Source organism: Crinia signifera, chromosome 4 (genome assembly GCF_055691185.1).
Source record: "Crinia signifera chromosome 4, ASM5569118v1, whole genome shotgun sequence".
In the NCBI taxonomy this organism is placed as follows: domain Eukaryota; kingdom Metazoa; phylum Chordata; class Amphibia; order Anura; family Myobatrachidae; genus Crinia; species Crinia signifera.
The window spans coordinates 235529906-235552985 of record NC_139220.1 but is presented as its reverse complement, the minus strand read 5'-3'; the positions used below and the strand labels follow the sequence as shown (position 1 = coordinate 235552985).

The 23080-nt window shown below is 40.3% G+C and overlaps 1 protein-coding gene across 1 annotated transcript in view; it reads right to left on the bottom strand.

Moving 5' to 3' along the window:
• Positions 1 to 734: 734 nt before the first annotated feature.
• Positions 735 to 23080, bottom strand: part of EFL1 (elongation factor like GTPase 1) — a 233292-nt gene continuing 210946 nt past the window's right edge. Inside the window, exons 19-20 of the mRNA XM_083184020.1 lie at positions 21604 to 21788; positions 735 to 1053 (exon numbers count right to left, since the gene is read on the bottom strand). Coding sequence (XP_083040146.1) covers positions 865 to 1053; positions 21604 to 21788 — 374 coding nt within the window. The 3' untranslated portion in view covers positions 735 to 864. The remainder of the gene's footprint in view (positions 1054 to 21603; positions 21789 to 23080) is intronic.

The window sequence follows — 23080 nt, the reverse complement described above, 5'->3', positions numbered from 1 at the left end:
GATGCAAATTCACATCCTTGTGGGTCAACCAGACCCCGCCTTACCAATGGTAATACGTCGGCCCACCATTCACAAGACGTGTACATTCGCACTGGCTGCGAATGGATGTTTTACATAAACATCCATGGCAGCCTGCGGGGGAACAGCCACATCACTCAATGGTCACCAACCATGTGGAACGTGCACACAGATCTAAGGTGTCTCAGAGCAACCTTAGATCTGTATGCATATTTGGAGGGAAGTGGGCGGGCAGCTGACATCCGGTGACATCCAATTAAATGCTGGGCGCTCTGCCACCCTCCGTTCGCAAGGTTGGGTGCGTGCACCAGCGAAGTTTGTTCACAGTGGCCGTACGCACCCAGCACATGCGCAGAAATGCATGCGCAAAGCGATAACATCGGCCCTGTGCGAACAGACCTGAATAAGGTCCATTATGTGGATTGATCCCCTCTTTATATTGTAGTTAAATAACCTCTTACACTCAAATCCTGACAATCATCCCCTCTGTGTCAGTTCCTTAGCTTCATCTAACATCTATCTCACTCAAAAATATATCTATACAAGCTGCAACTGGGAAGGACGGAAACTTGTGTTCATGATGTTTTCTCAGTCTAATTGTTTTCTCTGCATTCTTATGGCTTTGGGCTGTGCAGATGGAAGCTCTCAGAAGCCTACATACAGTATTAAGTAGCCAGATGACATACAGTAGAATGGAAAACTAGTGGAGTCAATCATCTCATTAGGTAAGTTTATTAAAATCTGTTTAACACGCCTATGGAACCTTATGCAACATATTGTAAATAATTATTAAATAATTATTAAAGAAAGATTGTAAATAATGACAAAGCAGGAAGCTGGAAATATTTATTTGTTCTTCCCTAGAGTCCTCTGCTTCTCTGCGTGCTCCACAATCTTCTCTTCCACATACAGTCCCTTCCGTTTTCTTACAGAAGTCATGTATTTCTTTGCTAGGTTTTCAGAATCTGCTTTCTCTCCAAAGTGTAAGTATTCTTCCTCTGTGGTGGGTACCCAGTATGGGTCATTTGGAATAATCTTAAAAACAAAAGAAGTTGATGTTACTGCAAAATTAAAATACACAATAATTTCAACTCCCACAAGTATGAATGACTGGGTAGCATTTCCTGCGATCAGTTAACATTTTCCACTGTTATGAATGATTGGTTAGCATCTGCCGCTGAATGATTGGTTAGCATCTGCCACTGAATGATTGGTTAGCATCTGCCACTGAATGATTGGTTAGCATCTGCCACTGAATGATTGGTTAGCATCTGCCACGGTTATGAATGATTGGTTAGCATCTGCCACTGTTATAAATGATTGGTCAGCATCTGCCACTGTTATGAATGATTGGTTAGCATCTGCCACTGTTATGAATGATTGGTTAGCATCTGCCACTGTTATGAATGATTGGTTAGCATCTGCCACTGTTATGAATGATTGGTTAGCATCTGCCACTGTTATGAATGATTGGTTAGCATCTGCCACTGTTATGAATGATTGGTTAGCATCTGCCACTGTTATGAATGATTGGTTAGCATCTGCCACTGTTATGAATGATTGGTTAGCATCTGCCACTGTTATGAATGATTGGTTAGCATCTGCCACTGTTATGGATGATTGGTTAGCATCTGCAACTGTTACGGATGATTGGTTAGCATCTGCCACTGTTACGGATGATTGGTTAGCATCTGCCACTGTTATGAATGATTGGTTAGCATCTGCCACGGTTATGAATGATTGGTTAGCATCTGCCACGGTTATAAATGATTGGTTAGCATCTGCCACTGTTATACATGATTGGTTAGCATCTGCCACTGTTCTGAATGATTGGTTAGCATCTGCCACTGTTCTGAATGATTGGTTAGCATCTGCCACTGTTCTGAATGATTGGTTAGCATCTGCCACTGTTCTGAATGATTGGTTAGCATCTGCCACTGTTATGAATGATTGGTTAGCATCTGCCACTGTTATGAATGATTGGTTAGCATCTGCCACTGTTATGAATGATTGGTTAGCATCTGCCACTGTTATGGATGATTGGTTAGCATCTGCCACTGTTATGGATGATTGGTTAGCATGGTTCTCAACCTTAGAAAATATTTCCAAGGAATATTTTTCTGTTCAATTGCTTCAGAATCAGGAAGAAGGACATTGCAGAAATATTATTTGTTTTATTCATTATCTATATAGGTGTGTGGTTTGACAGGGTAAACGTCACGATGCTCATCATTTTGACATTGACCATACCATCATGTGGACAGTGATGGAATCTAGGTATGTTAAAATGTAGACATATGGTCCCTGTTGGCCCAGCGGTAACTTAGTTGCTTCTGATGGCTGCAGCAGCTCCAGAGCAGCTTCTAGGACCTGGCAGTCATGTGACAATCACTTCCAGGTTAGACCTCCGAGCCTCCAGCATTCTAGTATCATCATATTATCTTTAATACCTAACCTAATACCTACACCTAAACGCCTAAGCAACCCCCAATTCACAGCCTAACCCTATCCTCCCAGTGCAGTCTATTCCTCCCACCCACAGCCTTACTCCGGGTGTGGTATATTAGGTTGACACCAAAAGCTCGACACATGGAAAGGTCAACATGATTTTATAATAAAAAAAAAATGATGTCAATGTCGACACCTGAGCATGTGGACTTTGAATTAATGTACCGCTTTGCATGCCATGCTTCAGGACAGGTGCCTCGCCCCGCTACCACTGCGCTCAGCTAACATTACTCTTCCCAATCAGAGTGCAAGTGGTTGGTAAACTATGAAAAAGTAAAACCGAAATGGAAAACATCCCCTCAAAAAAACTCATGTGTGTTGACCATAGCCTTGTCATGGTCTGTGTCAACTTTTTCAACATGTCAACCTACCACCCGGATACCCGTAACTCTAACAATGTCACCATTTCACATCAACATCCTAAGAATGTTGACATCTTAATGGTCACCATTTTAACAATGCCGATACTATAACTTATCATTGTGATGTGGACATTTTGATCACATCACCTTTATAGCACCTGTTTTTTAGGGTACCTGGGTCACAGAGAGAAACCAACTTGTCCAAAGTCAGTAAGATTTGAACTTGGATCCCCAGAAAGTGTCCCAGAGCCATAAGTGCATGGCCAGCTTCCTTAAACACAGACGCCATTTTTCTCTAGTCAGAAAAGCCAATTGTACAGCAAGGCTTTGAACAGGGGACACTGCCCAGCAAATGCAGATCATGACTCACTTGCTGGGGGGAGTCACAAGAGTTACAGCTGCTTAGATTGCACACCATGTATTGCAGCCAAATTCTACTTGCAAGATGTTTCCAGATAGTTAGTCCAAACCTATAAGGAAAGTATCCCATAGCTCACACTGCATTGCTCCCACATCACTGTACCAGGTGAATGCTGCACTGATGTCACATAATAGGGAGCAGTGCTACAGAATAGAATGGTTTCCCAATAATACCAAGAAATAAAAATTATTAATTGACATAAGCAATAATGGAATTTTCACAATGAAATTAATGTAAGACACAATGGTCATGGCAAAAAATGATGTACAATGGATCTGTATCATTCAGTATCTGCCAGAGATGGGAATAAAGCCCCTTTAACAATATTAGCCATATATAGTTCATATTGTCATGTGTGTATGTGCAATCCCGTGGGTAGTTAACAATATCTACTGTCAACATGCAGGTTAAAGTTGACTGTATTGTCGATAACTGCATGTTCAGTGAGGGCCCGGGTGACGTCACTGAACCATATCATTAACGATATGGCTTGGTGTGTATGCACTATATCGGTTGCCTGGAGCGCTGCTGATATTGCTAATGATATTGTTCACAGAGCATATCATTGACGGGTACTGTGGTGGATATTTTACCTTGACCCCCAAAGAGGGAGATTACAACAGCGGCTCTGATGCGTTTGCCCCCTGTCGGACTACTGACCTTCGGGGTTCCAATGTTGGAAAAACAACTGTTGGAATCCCGACGGGCGGGTCTAGTATATATGGGGTACTGTACTAATTAGCTTTAGCAGGATTATTTCAACTTAAGGGTACTGCATGATTGTATCATGAAATAGTATAGTTGTCCACATAGTAACAATAGTGAATCTGTCTCTCTCTGGAGCATTGTCCATAAATGCAGAAGAGAAGCTTTCTCCACAGTAACATCAGTGTTATAGAAAGCAGTGAGTGAGGAAGGTAAATGCTAGGAAACAATTCTAGTGGTTTACTAGTGGTGGGTTGTGAGTTAGCACAGTCTCTGGGAATCCTGTGCAGGGGTGGGCAAGCTGCCGGGAGGTCTGATAGGGAAGGAAATGTGTAATGGTTAGCATTAATGCCTTACTGCACTGAGGTCATGAGTTTGATTCCCACCATGGCCCTAACTGTGTTGAGTTTGTATATTCTCCCCGTACTTGCGTGAGTTTACCCAGGATACTCAGTTTCCTCCCACAATCCAATAATATGCTGGTAGGTTAACTGGCTCCCAAAATAAATTAACCAATGAATGTGTGCGCATGTACATGTGGTAGGGAATATAAATTGTAAGCTCCACTGGGGCAGGGACTGATGTGAATGTTCAAATGTTCTAGGTAAAGCTCTGCGGAATATGTGTGTGGTATATAAATAACTGGTAATAAATAAATATGTCCAGCACTAGTCTATTATTATGCCAGCTATTTAAATAAGATGTTTATTTATTTATTTTTATAATAAATGTTTTTATTAAAACACCATTCCATACAGAAAAATGCAGAACAATTCTGAAATCTCAAACAGCACATAAATGAATACAGAAATATTGGCTATGAGAATGAACAAGCGCCTTGAATTGATAAAGATGTTATAAAATTAATCCAGCGTGTAACTGTTCACATTTATTCAAACAAGTCCCAGCAAAATTCAGTAATACCCACATACATTTCTGAAGGTCCAGGTAGCCAAACCTCCATGTTCAGTAAAGAATGCCCCATATATCGGAAATGAACGAAAAGACCCCCCTCCTCATGCAGCACGGTCAGGAGACATCAATTGGGGGATCCCCCGCAATGAATCTCATAGTATACCATTGAGTACGTTCAAAGGAGTTATGAAGTTTCAATCTTACCTCGACAGATAATGTTGTAATATAGCTCTCTGTACTGAAAAATATTGCTACTCACTGGTCTTTTTCCAATAGACATTCTATCCAGTCCATATTAAATACATGGTACAATTTTTCCTGAAAAAGCTCCAATGTAGGGGGTGTGGCATCGATCCATGTATGTAACAGCCTTTCGTGCCACAGCACTGATAATCAATAGTAATCTCTTACATCCCCTAGCAATTCTCTGACCCTCAGGCAAGATACCGAAAATGGCCCAATAGTCTGTAAAAGGGACGTAGTTTACAAGTGTTCGAGAGCAAATTTTCTGATTTGAAGCCAGAATATTTTAAGTGAGGTGCAACTCCAAAAAAGTAATTACAGAGATTTGCTTCCCCTGCATGGCATCGTGGACAGGACGCTGATTCGGACATCCCCACCAGAAATTGTCTTCGTGGGGAGAAATAGGCGGTACTTGTGTAGTTCCACGGCGCCACCGCGCGCACAGTGAAACTTAGCAGTCTGCCAGACTCTGTGTTTACTGTGCGCGTGCCGCTCTAGCTGTTCTCATTGCAGCGCGTGGCTGCTTTCCTTATGTAAGCTACGTTATCAGCGTAGCGCTGGGCAGCAGCAGCGCACGCTGCCCAGCACTGACAGGTCACTGTGGTACTTGTAGTTCCACAGTTAAATAGGCAGTCCTGCGCACCGCTGACAACCCGGCAATTTAGACGCTAAAGCGTCTAAATCCAGAGACTCCCTGAACTGGACACCCCGGCAATTTAGACGTCTAGGTTTAGACATCTAAATCCAGACTCCCTGCAAACCGCTAAGATGGGGGCATCTAAATTTAGACGCTAAAGCGTCTAAATTTAGTAGGGTCTAGGGGTACACTATTAAACCTGTTCACAATGACACTAGTCGACGTAACAGCTGTCGACCTTGTTAATTCCACTATCCACGCCAACCCGAAGCGAGGGGCGGCGGTACGCGTCATACGACCTTTTCATACCCCCACTATCCACGTCGGCGTGGAGTTGATTTTATAAAGTGTGGCGAGCGCAGCGAGCCACCCAGCCCGAACCGTGGCGAGTGTAGCGAGCCCCGCGAGGGGACGCGGATACCTTCACAGGTATCCGCGTCCCCTTGCGGGCTTCACAGGTATCCGCGTCCGCTAGCCACACTTTATAGAATCAACTCCACGCCGACGTGGATAGTGGGGGTATTAAAAGGTCATAGGACGCGTACCGCTGCGCTCGCCACGCTTCGGGTTGGCGTGGATAGCGGAATTAACAAGGTCGACAGCGGTTACGTCGACTAGTGTCATTGTGAACAGGTTTAATAGTGTGCCCCTAGACCCTACTAAATTCAGACGCTTTAGCGTCTAAATTTAGATGCCCCCATCTTAGTGGTTTGCAGGGAGTCTTGATTTAGACGCTTTAGCGTCTAAATAGCTGGGGTGTCCAGTTCAGGAGTGTGGATTTAGACGCTTTAGCGTCTAAATTGCCGGGGTGTCCAGTTTACGTGCCCCCGTTGTCAGCGGTGCGCAGGACTGGCTATTTCACTGTGGAACTACAAGTACCACAGTGACCTGTCAGCGCTGGGCAGCGTGCGCTGCTGCTGCCCAGCGCTACGCTGATAACGTAGCTTACATAAGGAAAGCAGCCACGCGCTGCGCTGAGAACAGCTAGAGCGGCACGCGCACAGTTAAACAGAGCGTCTGGCAGGCTGCCAAGGTTCAGACACAGACTGTGCGCGCGGTGGCGCCGTGAAACTACACAAGTACCAAATAGGCTTTGTGAAAGATGTTCAGAAACATCTCTTGGTATTGCATGGCCGGAATCAGTTTTCTAGATATTTGCAAGGTCTTAACCAATTGTTTACAACTTAACGAGGGCATAACTGTTGTCCATGCCTTCATACCGAAACGTATGTCGTCATGTTCTAAAATTTGACGTAAATAGTTGTAATGTATAGATATGGCTTTGCTCTCAGCAATGCCTGTTAAAAGCATTGTGTCGAGTGTATTCCCCCAGTCAGATTCCAAGAAAACTCGTATGACCATGGCAACATAGTGTTTGGCTTGCATATAGGCAAAAGGAAAACAAAATTAAGATGTTTATTTTATACACACATGATTTGATTTATTTTTAAATCCAGAAGTTTAATTCCGTTTTCATGTTTTAACATTTAAAATAAATTAAGCAATTATTATTTCTATTAGTCCTATTAATATACAATGCTAACCTATTGCATCATTGTCAAATCTCCTCTTTAATCCACCGCATGGTTGAGGAGAATCCAAATTCTAATTCACAATGATTCTAGTAGGTCTGTGATACCCATGGCAGCACCCTTATTATTGTAATAAATCTATTTTCTGATGTGATCCTTAACGGTTAGCTCTTATCCCTACCATGTACATATATATGTCAGTGTGTACAATTACCCTCTAGTCAGATATAAGGAAAAAGAGAATGGTAGAATCATCACTTTTCCATACATTTCTCTGTCGCTGATGAATTCTGCATGCTAGGACTGGCCTTTCCAGTGTCTGATGTAACAGAAGGCTCGGACAGAACTAATCCCTTCTCTTAAGGCTCCCATACACTAGTACGCTATGGCCCTTTTCAACATGATTTTGATCCATCGGGCCGATAAATTGTGCAAAGAGAGTCATATTGTATATCATTTTGTTCAGATTCTGACCCGATGCACAGTCCCGTGCGCATCGTATCAGATCCGGAGATAGTAATTTCTGTCACTAGGATGCATTGTATCTAGAGGCAGTGAATGGGATCGTATACGATGGACTATGATCCTAATCACACAAAGCAGGTCCTGGAAGAACCAATGATGCAGCAATACATGGTAGCATTGGTAACACCCACATCATGGTTAAAGGCCTCTTTGAGACCCCGGTATTCTAGGTGGGCTCTGGCTTTCTTTGTTCATTACATCTGTGATTGAACAAAACACCAGAAGAGCCTGTCTAGTTATCGGAGGCTTTCTAAATAGAAACAAGAGAGTTTTAAATATCTAGTAGACAGACTGGGCTGCTGGTTCCGCATGTCCAGCGGAGGTACTGTATGAAGCTTAGAATCTACGAGCATTACAGCTTTCACACAGGGCACAGTTTGGGGAATTACATTTCAGGAACAAGTCTAGCACAATCTACCTAATAACAATCCAACTACATGAATGCTGACACTACATAATGGCCCAAATTCAATGCAGCCCTTGCCGTTTAAGCCTTGCGCCGGCCGCTAGCCTTATTCAATGCTCCGAGGAAATCCTTGATGTCAAAGGATGGCTAAGATTGAATCCAACCAACGAAGCTCACCGGGAGGGTGACCCGATTTTCGGGACCCTCCCGGATATTCCGGGAGGGTAGGCAACCCTGGACTAGACTACAGAGAAAGGTTAAGTGCTCAGGTACACTGTAGGAACCCAGGGGCAAATTTATCACCAAGTAATATTTTTGTTATCCCATGTTACAATGATAAATGGTGATCCAGTCAATCAGCTATTGTCATTTTTCAAACACATGGGAGAAGGGGATAGGCTGGATCACCATTTATATCTACACCTCATTCAATAAAATTGCTACACAAATATGTATTAAGTTTCTTCATACCTCTGCAGAATATTGCTAAAATGTTACATATTGGATCCCTCTAAGCAACGATCTAGGGCTACTTTTTTTTTTTTTTTATTAATGGCTATGTCAGGCCTTACTAACATACATTAAACGGATGTCTCTTACATCTGATTTCCTATTGTTGTCCTACAGGGATAAAACAATACAGATCTTATTTGGTACAAAAGGCTACTCCAGTGGTTCCCAAACTTTTTTGAATCAAGGCACCCCTGAGTATCAGAATTTTTTCATGGCACCCCTTAAAAAACTTTTCTCCTTTATAAAATAAAATAAAAAAATCACTTAAGTATATTGTGTTTATATCTCATCCCTAGGATTCACTTCTGTTTGTTCACATTTTTCCTATTACATTAGTCATAAATAATGATTAATGGACATGGAGTACCAACTCAGGGCACCCCTGCAAGTCTTCCAAGGCACCCCAGGGTGCCACGGCACACAGTTTGGGAACCACTGGGCTACTCATTTATATGTTACTTTATTAAAGCTACAGATATTGTAGGCACGATGATATTCAAAATCTAAAGTGGGCCTGCTGTATAGAAAACATGTTATCCTCTACTCATAGCCTGGGATCACTCTGCTCAATTTTATGTTAATGACAGTTACAGACTAAGGGGAAGTGGTTGACAAATTAGATACTTTGGGACAGATATATTAAGCCTTAAAAAGAGATAAATGCAAGGGTGATAAACGTCCAACCAATCAGTTCCTAACGGACATTTTATAGGCTGTGTTTGAAAAATGACAGGAGTTGATTGGCTAGAAGATTATTAGCACTTTTTATTACCCATGCGTTTCTCTCATTTAAGGCTTAATACATCTGCCCCACTGTACTGTATGCCACAATCTGCCATTTTCTTTCGCAATGTAACTACAGTACTTAATTTCGGAGACAGCTCTGTGCTTTACTACCACCATTTTCCACATAAGAAATTTGGTTGAGGCAACGCAATACAAGTTTTATAAAACATGCCATCACAACAAGCCATCTATTATAAAAAATATAATGTACAGCCACTTTACTCTATCATCCATACATAAGTGTCACATAGTGTTGAAATAAAGATTCAGAGTGATGTAATGAGGGCAGATGAAATGTTCTCCAATTGCACAGTGCGCGCTCTGTGGTTACATTAGGTGCACAATAAACATACATTATGTAATTATGCAGCATGCTGCCTTGGCTATATAAAACACAGTGGATGTATAACCGCAGAGTAAGAGCTACTGCATGAGTCTGATGCTTTGTGTGTATAGAGCATGTACACTCCTGAGGAGCATCTACAGAATAATGGAGGAGATGAATGCTTAGTTTTGCATACAGTGAACATCTCATGAGAACCAGCGCCAATGGCAAATTACCAAAAAAGCAGCTAAATGAGCAATCAATGCTTCTCCCTTTTCTTCCTTTTTATAAGTGGGATTGATTGATGAGGAAAGCTTTTCAGCCTTATCTGTGTGTTCAAACACAGGGCTGTGATATAAAGCATAAAATGACAAATTACCCAGAGCTAAATTAGGAACTTGGCGAGGAGCCCCCAAGTCTCTGTAGACAGACAGGTACCATTAAGTGTAGGACAGATGGAGTGAATCTTAGCAGTAAGTAAACATCTATCCAAATCTTTTTCCTGCTGAGTGAAAACACCAGGCTCTTGCAATGGGAAATCTGTCACAATGCATCTGCTGCTGATACATGATACAGCACAAGCCTAGGTAATGCACCAGCCCATGTCTACTACTGCAAACATTCCCCAGACACTTCCACGTTCTTTAACCATTTATAATCACAGCGCTGTCTGATTTGTGTCTGTGTTCAGGCAGCGGGCACAATCACAATAAACCTTTGTATGTTCCTGGAAAGTAATAGAAGAAATGGTGACTTTAATGACCCCAAAAAACTGCTGAATAAGAAAAAGTAGAGCCGTATAGATAAGATAATTGCTATCAGAATAAGCAAACTGATATATGAGGCAGCTGACATGAAATTCCAAAACTGCAGCCAAATAACCAGAACAAAAAGTATGCAAAACAAATAACACATAGGGGGTTATTAAATGTCGGGTCACGACTGTCGTGACCTTGTCCTGTTCTGGGCCCCGCTTATTTCGCACTAAATGGGAGTGCACATTGGGATCGAATCGGCATTGAATAAGGCTGAAAACCGTTCGATGTCCATTTGATTTGATTTTGACCATATAGTCAAAAATCGAGCACCAAATCTCACCGTGGACAAATTTAGGTTGAGTATCCCTTATCCAAATATCCGTTACCCAAATTATTCCGAAAACCATAGTCTCCGAAATGTACTTTTAGTTTACATTTTTTGCTACAAACCTACTGGGGACATCTGTAACTGGCACTACTGGGGATTCTTTGGATTCTATATCATCTAACTCCTGGATACCTACCCTATTCTGGGGAAAAATAATAAGTTGCCAATTCGTCTGCATGTTATTTCCTCCAATTATCTCAGGTATACAGTTACTATTACCAGCTTTGGGCGACCACACGGACAGAAGAGAACACTACCAACTCAATCCAGGGCGGTAAACATTCATTCCCTCATTTGCTTAGGGGGATTTATAGTAACGGAATCTCCGGGAACATTTACCAATTTTTGGGTGACATTTATTGTATTCATTATACCATCGTGTTTTCTTATTCTGTATTGTTTTATGTTAAACTTTATTAAATACAGTACTGTAAAGAAGATCCAATCTCATTATATTATTTATAAATATATGATTTTATTCCTTGTTTAGCACTGCTGGTTTTCTGGGGTTTTTTTTTGTCCTCTACATTTTCCTTACCAGAGGAACATTGCAGATTTTCCTGCACACTTGTATGAGATGGAAAGTAAAATCAGAGATGTTGGTGTCCACAAATTACTGAGATAACCCTCTGAACACCAGTAACTCCTGCCCATTGCTTTTCATTGCATTACACCCTAATCGATCAAGCTGTTCAGATTGTTTTTTGCTTTTTAGGAAGGTAATGTCTTCTCGAGTAACGTTTGTCACTTGATTCAAATAAATGAAGGTATAATGGCCCTATTTCTCAGGATGTTTTATTCTTTTCTTTGCAGAACGTTATTTTTGAAGCAATTAAAGGTTCCTTTACAAAGGAATTCTGCGTTTGTAGATATTTAGCGGGACATGAAAAGAACTGTATGTTCTTAGCGATCCGATAGGGGCTTTTGGTGTGCACCTCTGGAAACACACATTCAGTATTTGTACATTTGAATGCTAGTCTTTTATCACCGATGCACAAAGAAAAAGGCAGCTACTTTGGAAATAATTATGTGAGAATTGTATATCACTTTGGCAAAGCTGTCCTTTTATGTTTCCTGTAGATTTTCTTTGTTTTTAGAACCGTAATCCAGGTTTTCCACCCATCTGGTTTGGGAAACATAAAAAGCACTAATTATATATAGGAATATTCCCAATGTATGGAGTGTGACAGTCACATTAAAAGGAATGCAATGCAGGGCAGAATCACAATATCTGGTTATCTGCTTGCCTGACACTTTAAAGAAGAATTTTCTTGGTTTGAAGTTCGATCCTGAAATACAAATTTGTTTAACTATAAATTCTTTGCACAATTCCAACTGCTAGCCAATAGTATGTGGCTGGTGAGACAATTGCAGATATTGCTGATTCCTACAGGGGAAACACAAACACAGGAGAGGTGAATAGCCATGTATATTCTGGGCCGCAAGACATACATGTATCATCTGGCTGTATCAGCCAGCCATGCGTACTCGCGCAATGCACCCCTGGGACCGGAGATGCCACTGAAGAGTATCCTAAAGGCCGCAGTAAACACTGGGGGAAGAGGTAAGTATGTAAAAAATGGGCGGGGGGTGGTTTTCGGAATACAGTATTTTGGTTTTTGGAATACACAGATAAGGGAGACCTGACCTGTATTTTAATTACTGCATGCTAAACTGGGCAACCCACAGAGCTTTTCCACTCAGCTCCAAAATGGCATTCCCCATTACATGCCACCAGCTATGACCCTTCTCTGCTACAGTACTCCCAATGGGAGTGGCATCTGCTGAGTGGCTCCTGGTGATGGAATCCCACATCTCTCTGGTTGCTGTATCACAGATCCTGCCTTCCTAATTCTGTTTGGAATGCGGATGTCTCTTTAGGAGCTGCTGAAGACAAGTTCCAGTCCTGGCTCTCCTAACCTAGTGGCCTTGATTATGTGTGGTTTTGTTCATATACGGTTTTAGCTTTATGCACCTGTGGTTTTTGCCTGTGTGCTTCGGTGATTACTGGACCCTTCAGGTGTTTCCCAGAGAATTATATGGACGTAAAGACCATCTCAATGTTTTTGTTTTACTAAGCTTCTGCCCCACCACTTGCCTTGACACATTTAGGTATAATTATAACTACATAACATGCACCATTTCTTGTCTACTACTGGTGCCCTTGTTTACTCTACAATGGCTCCAATAAACCAAAGACTTCCAAAAATATTTTTCTTGGTTAATGATTCCATTACCATTCACAGATAGTAACTGGATAACTTTAACCCCTTCCCGACATTTGACGTACATTTACGTCATGGTCGGGATGTACTTCCCGACACATGACGTAAATGTACGTCATGACTTCAAAGTGCCACCGCGTCTAGAGACGCGGTGACAGAGGGACGATGTCTGCTGTCCCTGACAGCAGACATCTTACCTCATTGCCATGGGTGATCGCTGCGATTGGCTGTTTAAACGTGAACAGCCAAAAGCAGCGTTTACTGTCTGATGTGTAAAATTTAGACTCTGCTGCCCCCTAGTGTCAAAAAAAAATAAAGGAGGTTGAAATAATGATTTAAAAATAAAGTTTAGATATGGTCTATGTTAGTTATTAACTATTTTGAGTGGTATGATTATTTGTCTCACAAGCAGAAAATTTTACATTTTGCAAATAGCAAAATGTACAATTTTTTTACGACATTTTGGTATTTTTCACAAAAAAAAAAAAACTGTATCGACCAAAATTTACCACTAATTTAAAGTACAATGTGTCACGAGAAAACAATCTCAAAATCACTGGGATAAGTAAAAGCAAAAAAAAGTTATCCCCACTTAAGTGATACATGTCAGATTTGAAAAAAAGGGCTCTGTCAGGAAGGCAAAAACATGCTGCGTCGGTAAGGGGTTAAGAACAATATTCCCACAAAAATAAACTCTGCAATGATTGACATGAAATATGACATGCCGGATCTGGGATATCAGAGAGATCATGCAGAAAAAGATGAACTGTTTGCTGTATTTCTGCAATGACTTAAATCACCTCTCATGTACTCTCCCATATGATTTGATGGATCTCTGCATCAGAATAAAAGATTTGATGCAGAATATAGATCCCGTCACAGCAGAATTAAAATCTGGTGTATCTCTAAGTATGTCAAAAACTCTTGTCTCACAAACGACAGAACGGTTTCACAAATGATATACAGAGTTTTGGTTGTGCAGTAGCACACGAGGGTATGACTGATCTCGTCCTTAATGGTGATAAGGTGTTGAACAGATTTCATGCTTTGACCTCATCATCTCCTGCATTGATTATTGCAATAGTCTCATTGTTGGCCTTCCCCAATACAGACTCTCACCACTTCAGTCCATCATGAATGCAGCTGCAAGGCTAATCTTCCTAGCCAGACGTTCATCCCCACTTTCACGTGAAAATGTTACCCTGCCCTTATTCCATATCTACTATTATTAAATGAGTTGCATGTACTAATTTACATGTATTTACATGGGTAGGCAGTCATTAGATCTACAGTGTGTAGGTCAACGACTATTGGTTGACCGTCAAAAGGCCAACATGGCCAAAAGTCAAATGTCGACATGGTAAATAGGTCTACATGAAAAAGGTTGATATGAGTTTTTCATGATTTGTTAAAGAAAAAAGACTTGTTCATACTTTACCATCCATGTGTTCACAGAGTTAGATTATAATAGTGTGCCGAGCGCATCGAGGCACCATGCCCGAAATGAGCCAGGTGAGGGGATGCGGTATACTTTAACGGTGTCCATGCAGACCAATGTAGACACAGACACCAAAAAAAACCATGAAAAACTCGTGTCAACCTTCTGAATTTTGACTTTTTGACCATGTCGACCAATATTGGTCGACCTTTTGACTGTAGACCTACACATTCTAGATTTAATATACCAGAACTATTTACATGTACTGATAGTCCATCTCATTGACTGTATGTGTAATGTGCCTTCACTTTTTTTCCCTCACTATATTCTTGTTTTGTTTTATTATTATTACCATTTTTTTCCCAACTAAAACTAAAGTAAACAACAACGCCTGTGTTCAGTGCCATGGGTAACATAATATATATTTCTGTGTGTATTATTAATATAACCTTAGAGTAAACCCCTTCTGAAAGTAATCATTGCATTAATAAGAAAACAAGCATGTAATCCAAAGTTCTACCATTTGCTTGCTAAGCTTGGCAGAATGCAGTATTCTATGGACAAAATTCTATTTGACCTATTCAAAAAATCAATATGGCGGTTCCCACTAGGTCAATAAATATAAAGAAATTAGGCTGTGTGCTGAATAGCTTATGTCCATGTGTTTCACTGAACATTCATAAAATAATAAATCCTACTTAGAAATATGGTATGTTTTTCTCCCTTTAAAGGGCTCACATTTCAGTAATAGTGGTAAATAGCAGTGTCAATGAGGTCTTCACACTTACATATAGTTAATTATTTCCACATGGCGTTCTCAATGAAAAGGCAAACTCCTGATATGCATATGCCTTGCAATCTTCCAAGAACACAAGCTCCTTTCTTGCTACTCCCGGGGTTTTTCATGCAGGTTGGGTAGCTGGACACACTGTATGTTATACAAGGGGGCTGCAGCAGGATGTGGTAACGACTGCTAGGATAAAAGCCTTAACATTGTTGTTCATTTCTTTAAAGAAAATTCTAAGGCAAAAACACTAAAACGAATCATTTTACTAAGTAAATGCAAAGTTTAGGTTCTATCAGTATTTATTATTTCTCTTCAGCTCATTAAAAGTTCAGAACACATCATAGATTCGCTGATTGGCTGTGCATTCCTTCTTACACTCCATCTGTTGGTGTGACTGGCCTAAACATCTGTTCCGCACTCGTACTTTCTTGTCTAATTTCCCGAACCATAAATAAACTATAATTCCTGTAATGAGCTCTGTAGCACAAATGTATGTAACAGGCCACAGGCTGTGGTCAAGGACATAACCGTATTATATGCAGAGACTACCCTATATGGTTGTTTCACAGAATACCTGAAAAACACCACTCCAAATAGGTATTTACTGGCGTTGCTAAAACCACTGGGTCTTTGAAGCTGTACCTGCAGACTCTATTGGCTGACCTGCATATCACAAACTCCATCCGACATAATGACAATGAACCTAAATGAAGAGTTTGCAATAGCAATTGCAGAGATAAAAGATGATGACAAGCAAGTTTCTATCTACTCTACAGAGGTCAACCAAACAAGTGCACCAACTAACTGAAAGAACTGTGGAAAACCGTACAAAATAATTTCACTATAAGATTTCAGAGCTTATACAGTATATGTGCATATACAATAGACTCATTGTATACTTGGGATACACTATAAATATAGTTTTGGACTTTAGCGTTGTGTACTATAATACACTGTTCTATAGTATCAAATAGATCAGTGTGGTTCTCAAACTCGGTTCTCAAGGACCCCACACGTCAGGTTTTCCAGGTCATCTGTGGATTTTTAGAATGTAACAGTTGCTCACACACCTGTCAGGTGACAGGGAAATCATGAATTGTTAGGGGTCCTTGATAACAGTGTGTGGGAGCAACTGATATAGGGGAAGGAACTAATATAATAGCAAGGAGTGACCCTGAGATGGGTTATGCAGCTTGGAAGGCAAGCAACCCTTGTCAAATCCCTAGGTCAGCGGTTCTCAAACTGTGGGTCCCTACCTTCTCAGCATGGGGTCGCGACTCTTCATGTTGCTGACCATCAGGCTGATGATTTTTCTAATCTCAGACATTGATTCAAGGAGTCTAATAGATCTGTTGAGTTGTCTGTTATTTTCAACTGCTCACATAATTTTGTGCCTCCACAATGCTGCCATGTATATGCTGTCTGCTGACTACAGACGTGATGTGATGACCTTCTGCAGTTACTTGCTTGGGACCGGTCATTATTTTTATTGTCTGAAGGGGTCCCACAGCAAAACAGTTTGAGGACCACTGCCCTAGGTGGACTCTCTGCCCCTTCTGCTAACTGAAGATCCCTCTAGTAACAAGATATAGTTACAGTCATAGTAACTATAATAATGTGTGCCGCTTCTTATTGGTTACTGTAATAGCAGCTACATACTAATCAGCAAAGGAGGCTTTAGTAGACAGTGTTGGGGCGAAATTGTCTATTTTTAGATATACGAAGGCCTTTACATACCATTACTATGAGGCCAAGAAATCTCTTAAGGTGCAGACACACTGATAGATATTGTGTCCAATCCAATGTCTATCCATTTTTCCCTGAAATCCAGACCATCACTGATCATGCCCACACACAGATCAACTGAGTAACTATTAGAGGGTTAGATGGGCTGTTTAACACAAATGCAAATCATACACCACATCATTGTCATATTGTTCATCACACATACAGAGGGAACGATGTGACCAAATCCTGCACAATGGGTCGTTTATCTTTCATCCTGCTAAAGGGATCAGCAGGCCCGTGGTCACCCACATTGGTTTGTGATCATGCAGTAAGTTTTTAAACGATTGGCCACTTTGATCGGTTGGAAGCGGCCATATTATTTAAACAAACTTACCGTGTGTGGGCACCTTGCATATCTAATACAATGGTCTGTGATGCCTTATAAAAGTTTCAAACCTGGTATTTTGGTTGCCTATTATTTTATTCTGCAACCAAACCGATATCTGTAAATCATCAAAAAACCATACAGGATAAATAAAATCCTCTAAAAGCTGTAACTGATATCATGTACGCTGTATATAAACAAAAACCAAGACTTGACTATACTATAACTGAAACAGACTTTTTCACCCAGTTTAATCCCGATCCTTGATTATATTACAAAATGGTGCGTGAGACTGGCACATGCCTGTGTCTGTTATTCATTAGTTTCAAAGACTTGGTTTTCAGGGATAACACACAAAAGAAAATCATGGATGAATTTCTATTATAATTCGGATGATAAATAAAATGAATTTCCGTTGTATAGAATTTGTTATCACTAGTACACAGCGAACAGTTGCTTAATGTTACGGCTGCACAGGGACATAGCCAAACGATATCCTTTATAATCGCACTATAGTTTTGATTTTTTTTTATCCCTTTTATAAGTGAGACTGATGTAATACAGGCACACGGTTTTTCAAAGGCATGTTACAGTTTCCTGGTCTGCTACAAATAAAGGCTCTTTCTTTAGCACATAGAAAATATAATGCTATACTTCAATACGACAAATGCTTCCTAGGCTACATTTTGGCAAACACAATATGAAACATTTTATTAAGAAAATATATTAGTCTTTGAAATGTCAAGTGTCACGCACAAGTTTAATGACTTGACTGAAATGTCAGATGTGATCCATTTTAATATAAATATATTACAAAAACCCACCAAACAGTGGGAGGAGTGGTAACCTCTAGCGCTATAAATATTTCTGACGGACTGAAGCAAAGATTGTTTTAGAATGATAAAGATTACAACTGTGCCATGTACTGTATCAGACCCAATCTGCCTGCTAGTAGAACAATATTACAGTGTTCAGCTGTACTTTACAGACAATCACACTTTGCAAACTTGAAAATAAAATTGTAAAGTAGTCTAAGACACAAGTATAAGTATGTGCCCAAATGAAAAGGAGACTACGGTTGTATGTAAAGTACTGTATATTTTAATGAAAGATTTCGGTACGTGCGGGGAGGTAAATGGCTGAGGAGTGCTGGCAAGTACCAGAGTCCGATTTGCACACAATATATGAGCCATGGGGTACATGCCAGCATTTTACACATGTGCAGCAGTATATACTGATGGAGATTCACTGAGTTTTGAGAAGATATGTGCAGAACAGATAGCCAGGTGAGGCACTGCCTCACCTGCCATAGACTTTTTACTCCAGAGTTTTGACTATAAAAATAAGTATTTTTTTTTATTATTTGACTTTGTATTTTTGACATACTTTATAAAATAAAAACTGTGGTGTTTATGTTAGTATGACTGGAAAGGCTGTGCCTCACCTGCCCTACCCTGCAATGGATGTAACATTACAACTACACATTTGCCATCGGCATTGATGCACTGAATCCAGTGCATAGGAAGGCAGTGGGTGGCTTCAGTGTAGAAACTCCTTGGTTGCTGACACATACAGTATGGTGTCCAGCACTTCCTTGTCACAGGTGAACCGTTGACCTTTCAGTGATCTTTTTAAATGGGCCGAAAATATGGGAGTCACATGGGGAGATACACAGCCAAAATCGTAGCAGGGTTTTTGACAACGAGCACCTGCCTGGCAGTCCTTGATGCTTTCACGTCCTGCCTCATAACGTTGACACCATCGGAATATGGTGCACCGTGCAAGACACTGCTCTCCGTACACCGCCTTCATCCTATGATACATTTTTGAAGCATGCTCCCCATCTGCGCAAAGAAATGGGATAAATGCTCTGCACTAATCTGGAGGAATCCATCATGCATTTGACCGGAGCAAAACAACTGTCCAGGAATGAAGGAACTGAGGCGAAGCCGTTCACTACACATCCGCAACTGGGAAAGACGCTATCTATCGGCAAACACATTAACCCACTGCGATTAGATACAACGCTGCTACATCAAAAGTCTCCTTTTCATTTGGGCACACCTTATATTTTGACCCTATATTATAAATCCAATCTATGATGTGCTGTTGTAGGAGGTGGCTCAACATTGTCATTGGCCTAATTGTCATTACTCAGGGCTTTTTAGAATTCTGGTTGCTGGGTTCCAGATGTAATTCCTTCCATAACACCCCATGACTTGTCACTGCTGTGCTTGACCTATAGTCCAGGTTAGATGTCAACTGTGGTATAAACTAATGCTGTATGGAATCATAGACAATGGAGATAAATGGCCTCTATGAAAAATATTGATTGCATCTCAATAGTGAATATAATTTTGGGGGTGCAGACTATATTGGGCATAGGGTAATACTGGAAATTAATTTCACCCTGCAGGGATTAGTTGGCATACACAACATCCTGCACTTTTCGTGGCATCCTCATAACCACCCATAACGATTTTTGGCCTTGGTCAATATATAGCGCTTAAAAGATAAAACTATGCGGATGTGATTAAAAGTGAGGCATCCACAATGCAATGAGTTTAGAAAGAATTAATGGGATCTAAATAACAAGTGTTTCTTTAAACATAAGGTTGATGAAAGGCACAGTTATACCTGGAATACGCTGGGAATCAGTACATCAAACCAAACATTTTATCTAATTTGGTTGTCATGCGTTTTTTTTTTAGCATTCAGCCTTTTCCAAGTCTCTCAGCGCTGCCACCGTGCGCTAATGTGTCCTAACATCTCAATGTTTTCTCACTTCTGAAATCCTCAAATGCCCCAGACAGACACCGAACATCTGGCATGGGAGCAGGGTGTGCCTGCTAGGCAGGATCAGCTGTTATCTTAATGAACGCAAAACAAAACTGGGCACGTGCCTACTAGATTAGCTTTTTAAAAGTGGAATCATTTAAAAATAAGTATGTTCGATTATATAAAGTACATGATATCTGTGGACAACAGAATCTGCTGCGATATAGAAAAAACTGTAAATAAATAAATATGTCTAACAATGGATAAAAAAAATGTAACATAAGTAAAATCAAGATGAGAATTCTTACATTTCTATGGGATACAAGACTACAACTACTCCAAAACACACACTGAATAGAGTTCCATAAGAAAACAAATATTGTAAGCTCGACTTGAGGAGAATTATTTCTATAAGACAGGCATTCCCAACCACAGTCCTCAAGGCACACCAACAGTGCAGGTTTTAAGGTGCATTTGCACTCTACAATTTTTTGATAAATTTCGTTCATTTTGGCCCTTCTGAACGATATTGGTCAAAATATCTTTCAGTGTGTACACTGGAAGACACTGATGACCAATTCCCTTGAACCCAGTGTCCTGGACAAAAGATGTTGACGAAAGGTGAAAGATATCCAAATTGAGCTGCATGCACGGTTGATGAACAACCTTGATGAACAACTGGCGGGTATGCGCATCATCATCCGTCAAACGCACATTGAAAGATATTTTGACAAATATTGTTCAGAAGGGCCAAAATTAACGAAATTGGTCAAAAAAAATAGTATGGTGTGTATGCAGCTTTAGTGACATCCAGCTTCAACACAGATGGTTTAATCAGAATCACTCAGGTGCTAATTAAGTCACCTGTGCTCAAGCCTGGATATCACTAAAACCTGCACTGTTAGTGTGCCTTGAGGTTGGGAATTCCTGCTATAAGAGGAAGATGTCTATACTGTATTGGCTACATTACTGGGATGAGGGGAAAAAAACCTGGAGTGTCAAGAGGATAAATATTCTTTCAGAACGTGTATTCCCGCAGCAGACACATGCAAATATTCTTGCTAAATGTGAAACGGTCGTATTTTCCTCTCCGTGTATATAGCAAGCAAGGCACATGAAATATTTATATTAAATGAATTAAAGAGGGGTACCCATCTGCTGAGCTTGAATCTATAGTCTTGATTAATATGGTGATTATTCAGGAGGAATAATTTGTTTACCTCCCAGTGACTGAACACCAGCTGAGGGCTGGCCAGGCCACTTGTCCTTTTTCTTATTTCATCAGCAAAGCCAAAGCTTTCGGCCACAGGCAACACTGCCTTGATAATGAACATGTCTGTTCCTTCTTTCATCTCCTCCAAAAGAACGCGACCTTCTCTTTTCGACAAGACGCCATACACACGACCTGTGAAAACGTTCAGAAAATAACAAAAAAAAAATCTTGGTCAGATCAACGCTTTCAACCAGTATGTGGAAACACAATGACTTATTTGGCAAGCCTGGTGTGAACAAACAAACCCACTGCACAACACTTGAATAATACAGAACTATCATGGTCACATTTTTCTAGATATTATTCTATATAGGTATATATGCTAGGCTTTCTGGAGAGAGGGCAGAATTATTTTTTGCAGGCTAAGAATTTAGTGACGAAGCAAAGGAAATCAGGAGAATGTTGGAAAATATTAATGAAAACAGGCTGTGCGCACATTTTACAGAGTCCTTTGATCTGCATAGAACGTCCTTTGTTGGGGGAGATATCTTATCATAAGTAAAACCGTCTAGCAAACACATAGGATTATTTACAGATCTATCTGGCGTCTACACTGCAAATGTAAAACAAAAACTGATACATAGACCTATGTGGGCACATTGCCTAGTAAGTCAAGTACCTAATATCTCAGTACAGGTTGAGTATCCCGTATCCAAAATGCTCGGGACCAGGAGAATTTTGGATAACGGATTATTCCGTATTTCGGAATATTTTAATATTTCAATGATGTATTTTGAAGTATCTTGCATTTATGCTGTATAAACACATAATATACACACAAATATATTTTATTACCAAATAAAATACACACAAATATATTTTAATTGTTCAAAAAACAAGGTTTCAAAACGTGAAACAAAATGTGTGTACTATCTCAGCACTGAATTTGAATGCCAAGCAATCATTGTCTTGCACATATATAGTGCCAGTTACATATCATGTCCCCAGTGATGCTGTTACAAATGTCCCCAGTGAGTTTTTAGCAAAAAAAAAAATTTTTTTCACTTTCTGGAATGTCCGTATTTCGGAATAATTCGGATAACGGATACTCGGATACGGGATACTCGACCTGTAATAACATATCACTGAGATATGAGGTACTTCACACATCATGGGTGAAATTTAATAGGATGAGAGATTCAGAAAGTGAGAGATTTGGTAAGAAACCTTCAGGTTTTTTTTAAAGAGGCAATCATTTACACTTCAAGACCAGTTTGATTTTGAAGTGTAAATGATTGCCGCTTTAAAATAACTGAAGGTTTCTTACCAAATCTCTCACTTTCTGAATCTCTCATCCTATTAAATTTCACCCAGCGTCTCATTGATGTTGTAGGTGAATAGTTAAACTTCATATTTATTATTTATTAAGCATTTCAAAGTAGCTGCTCCACAACTGTGTGTAGGTGACATATACACTCTAATCA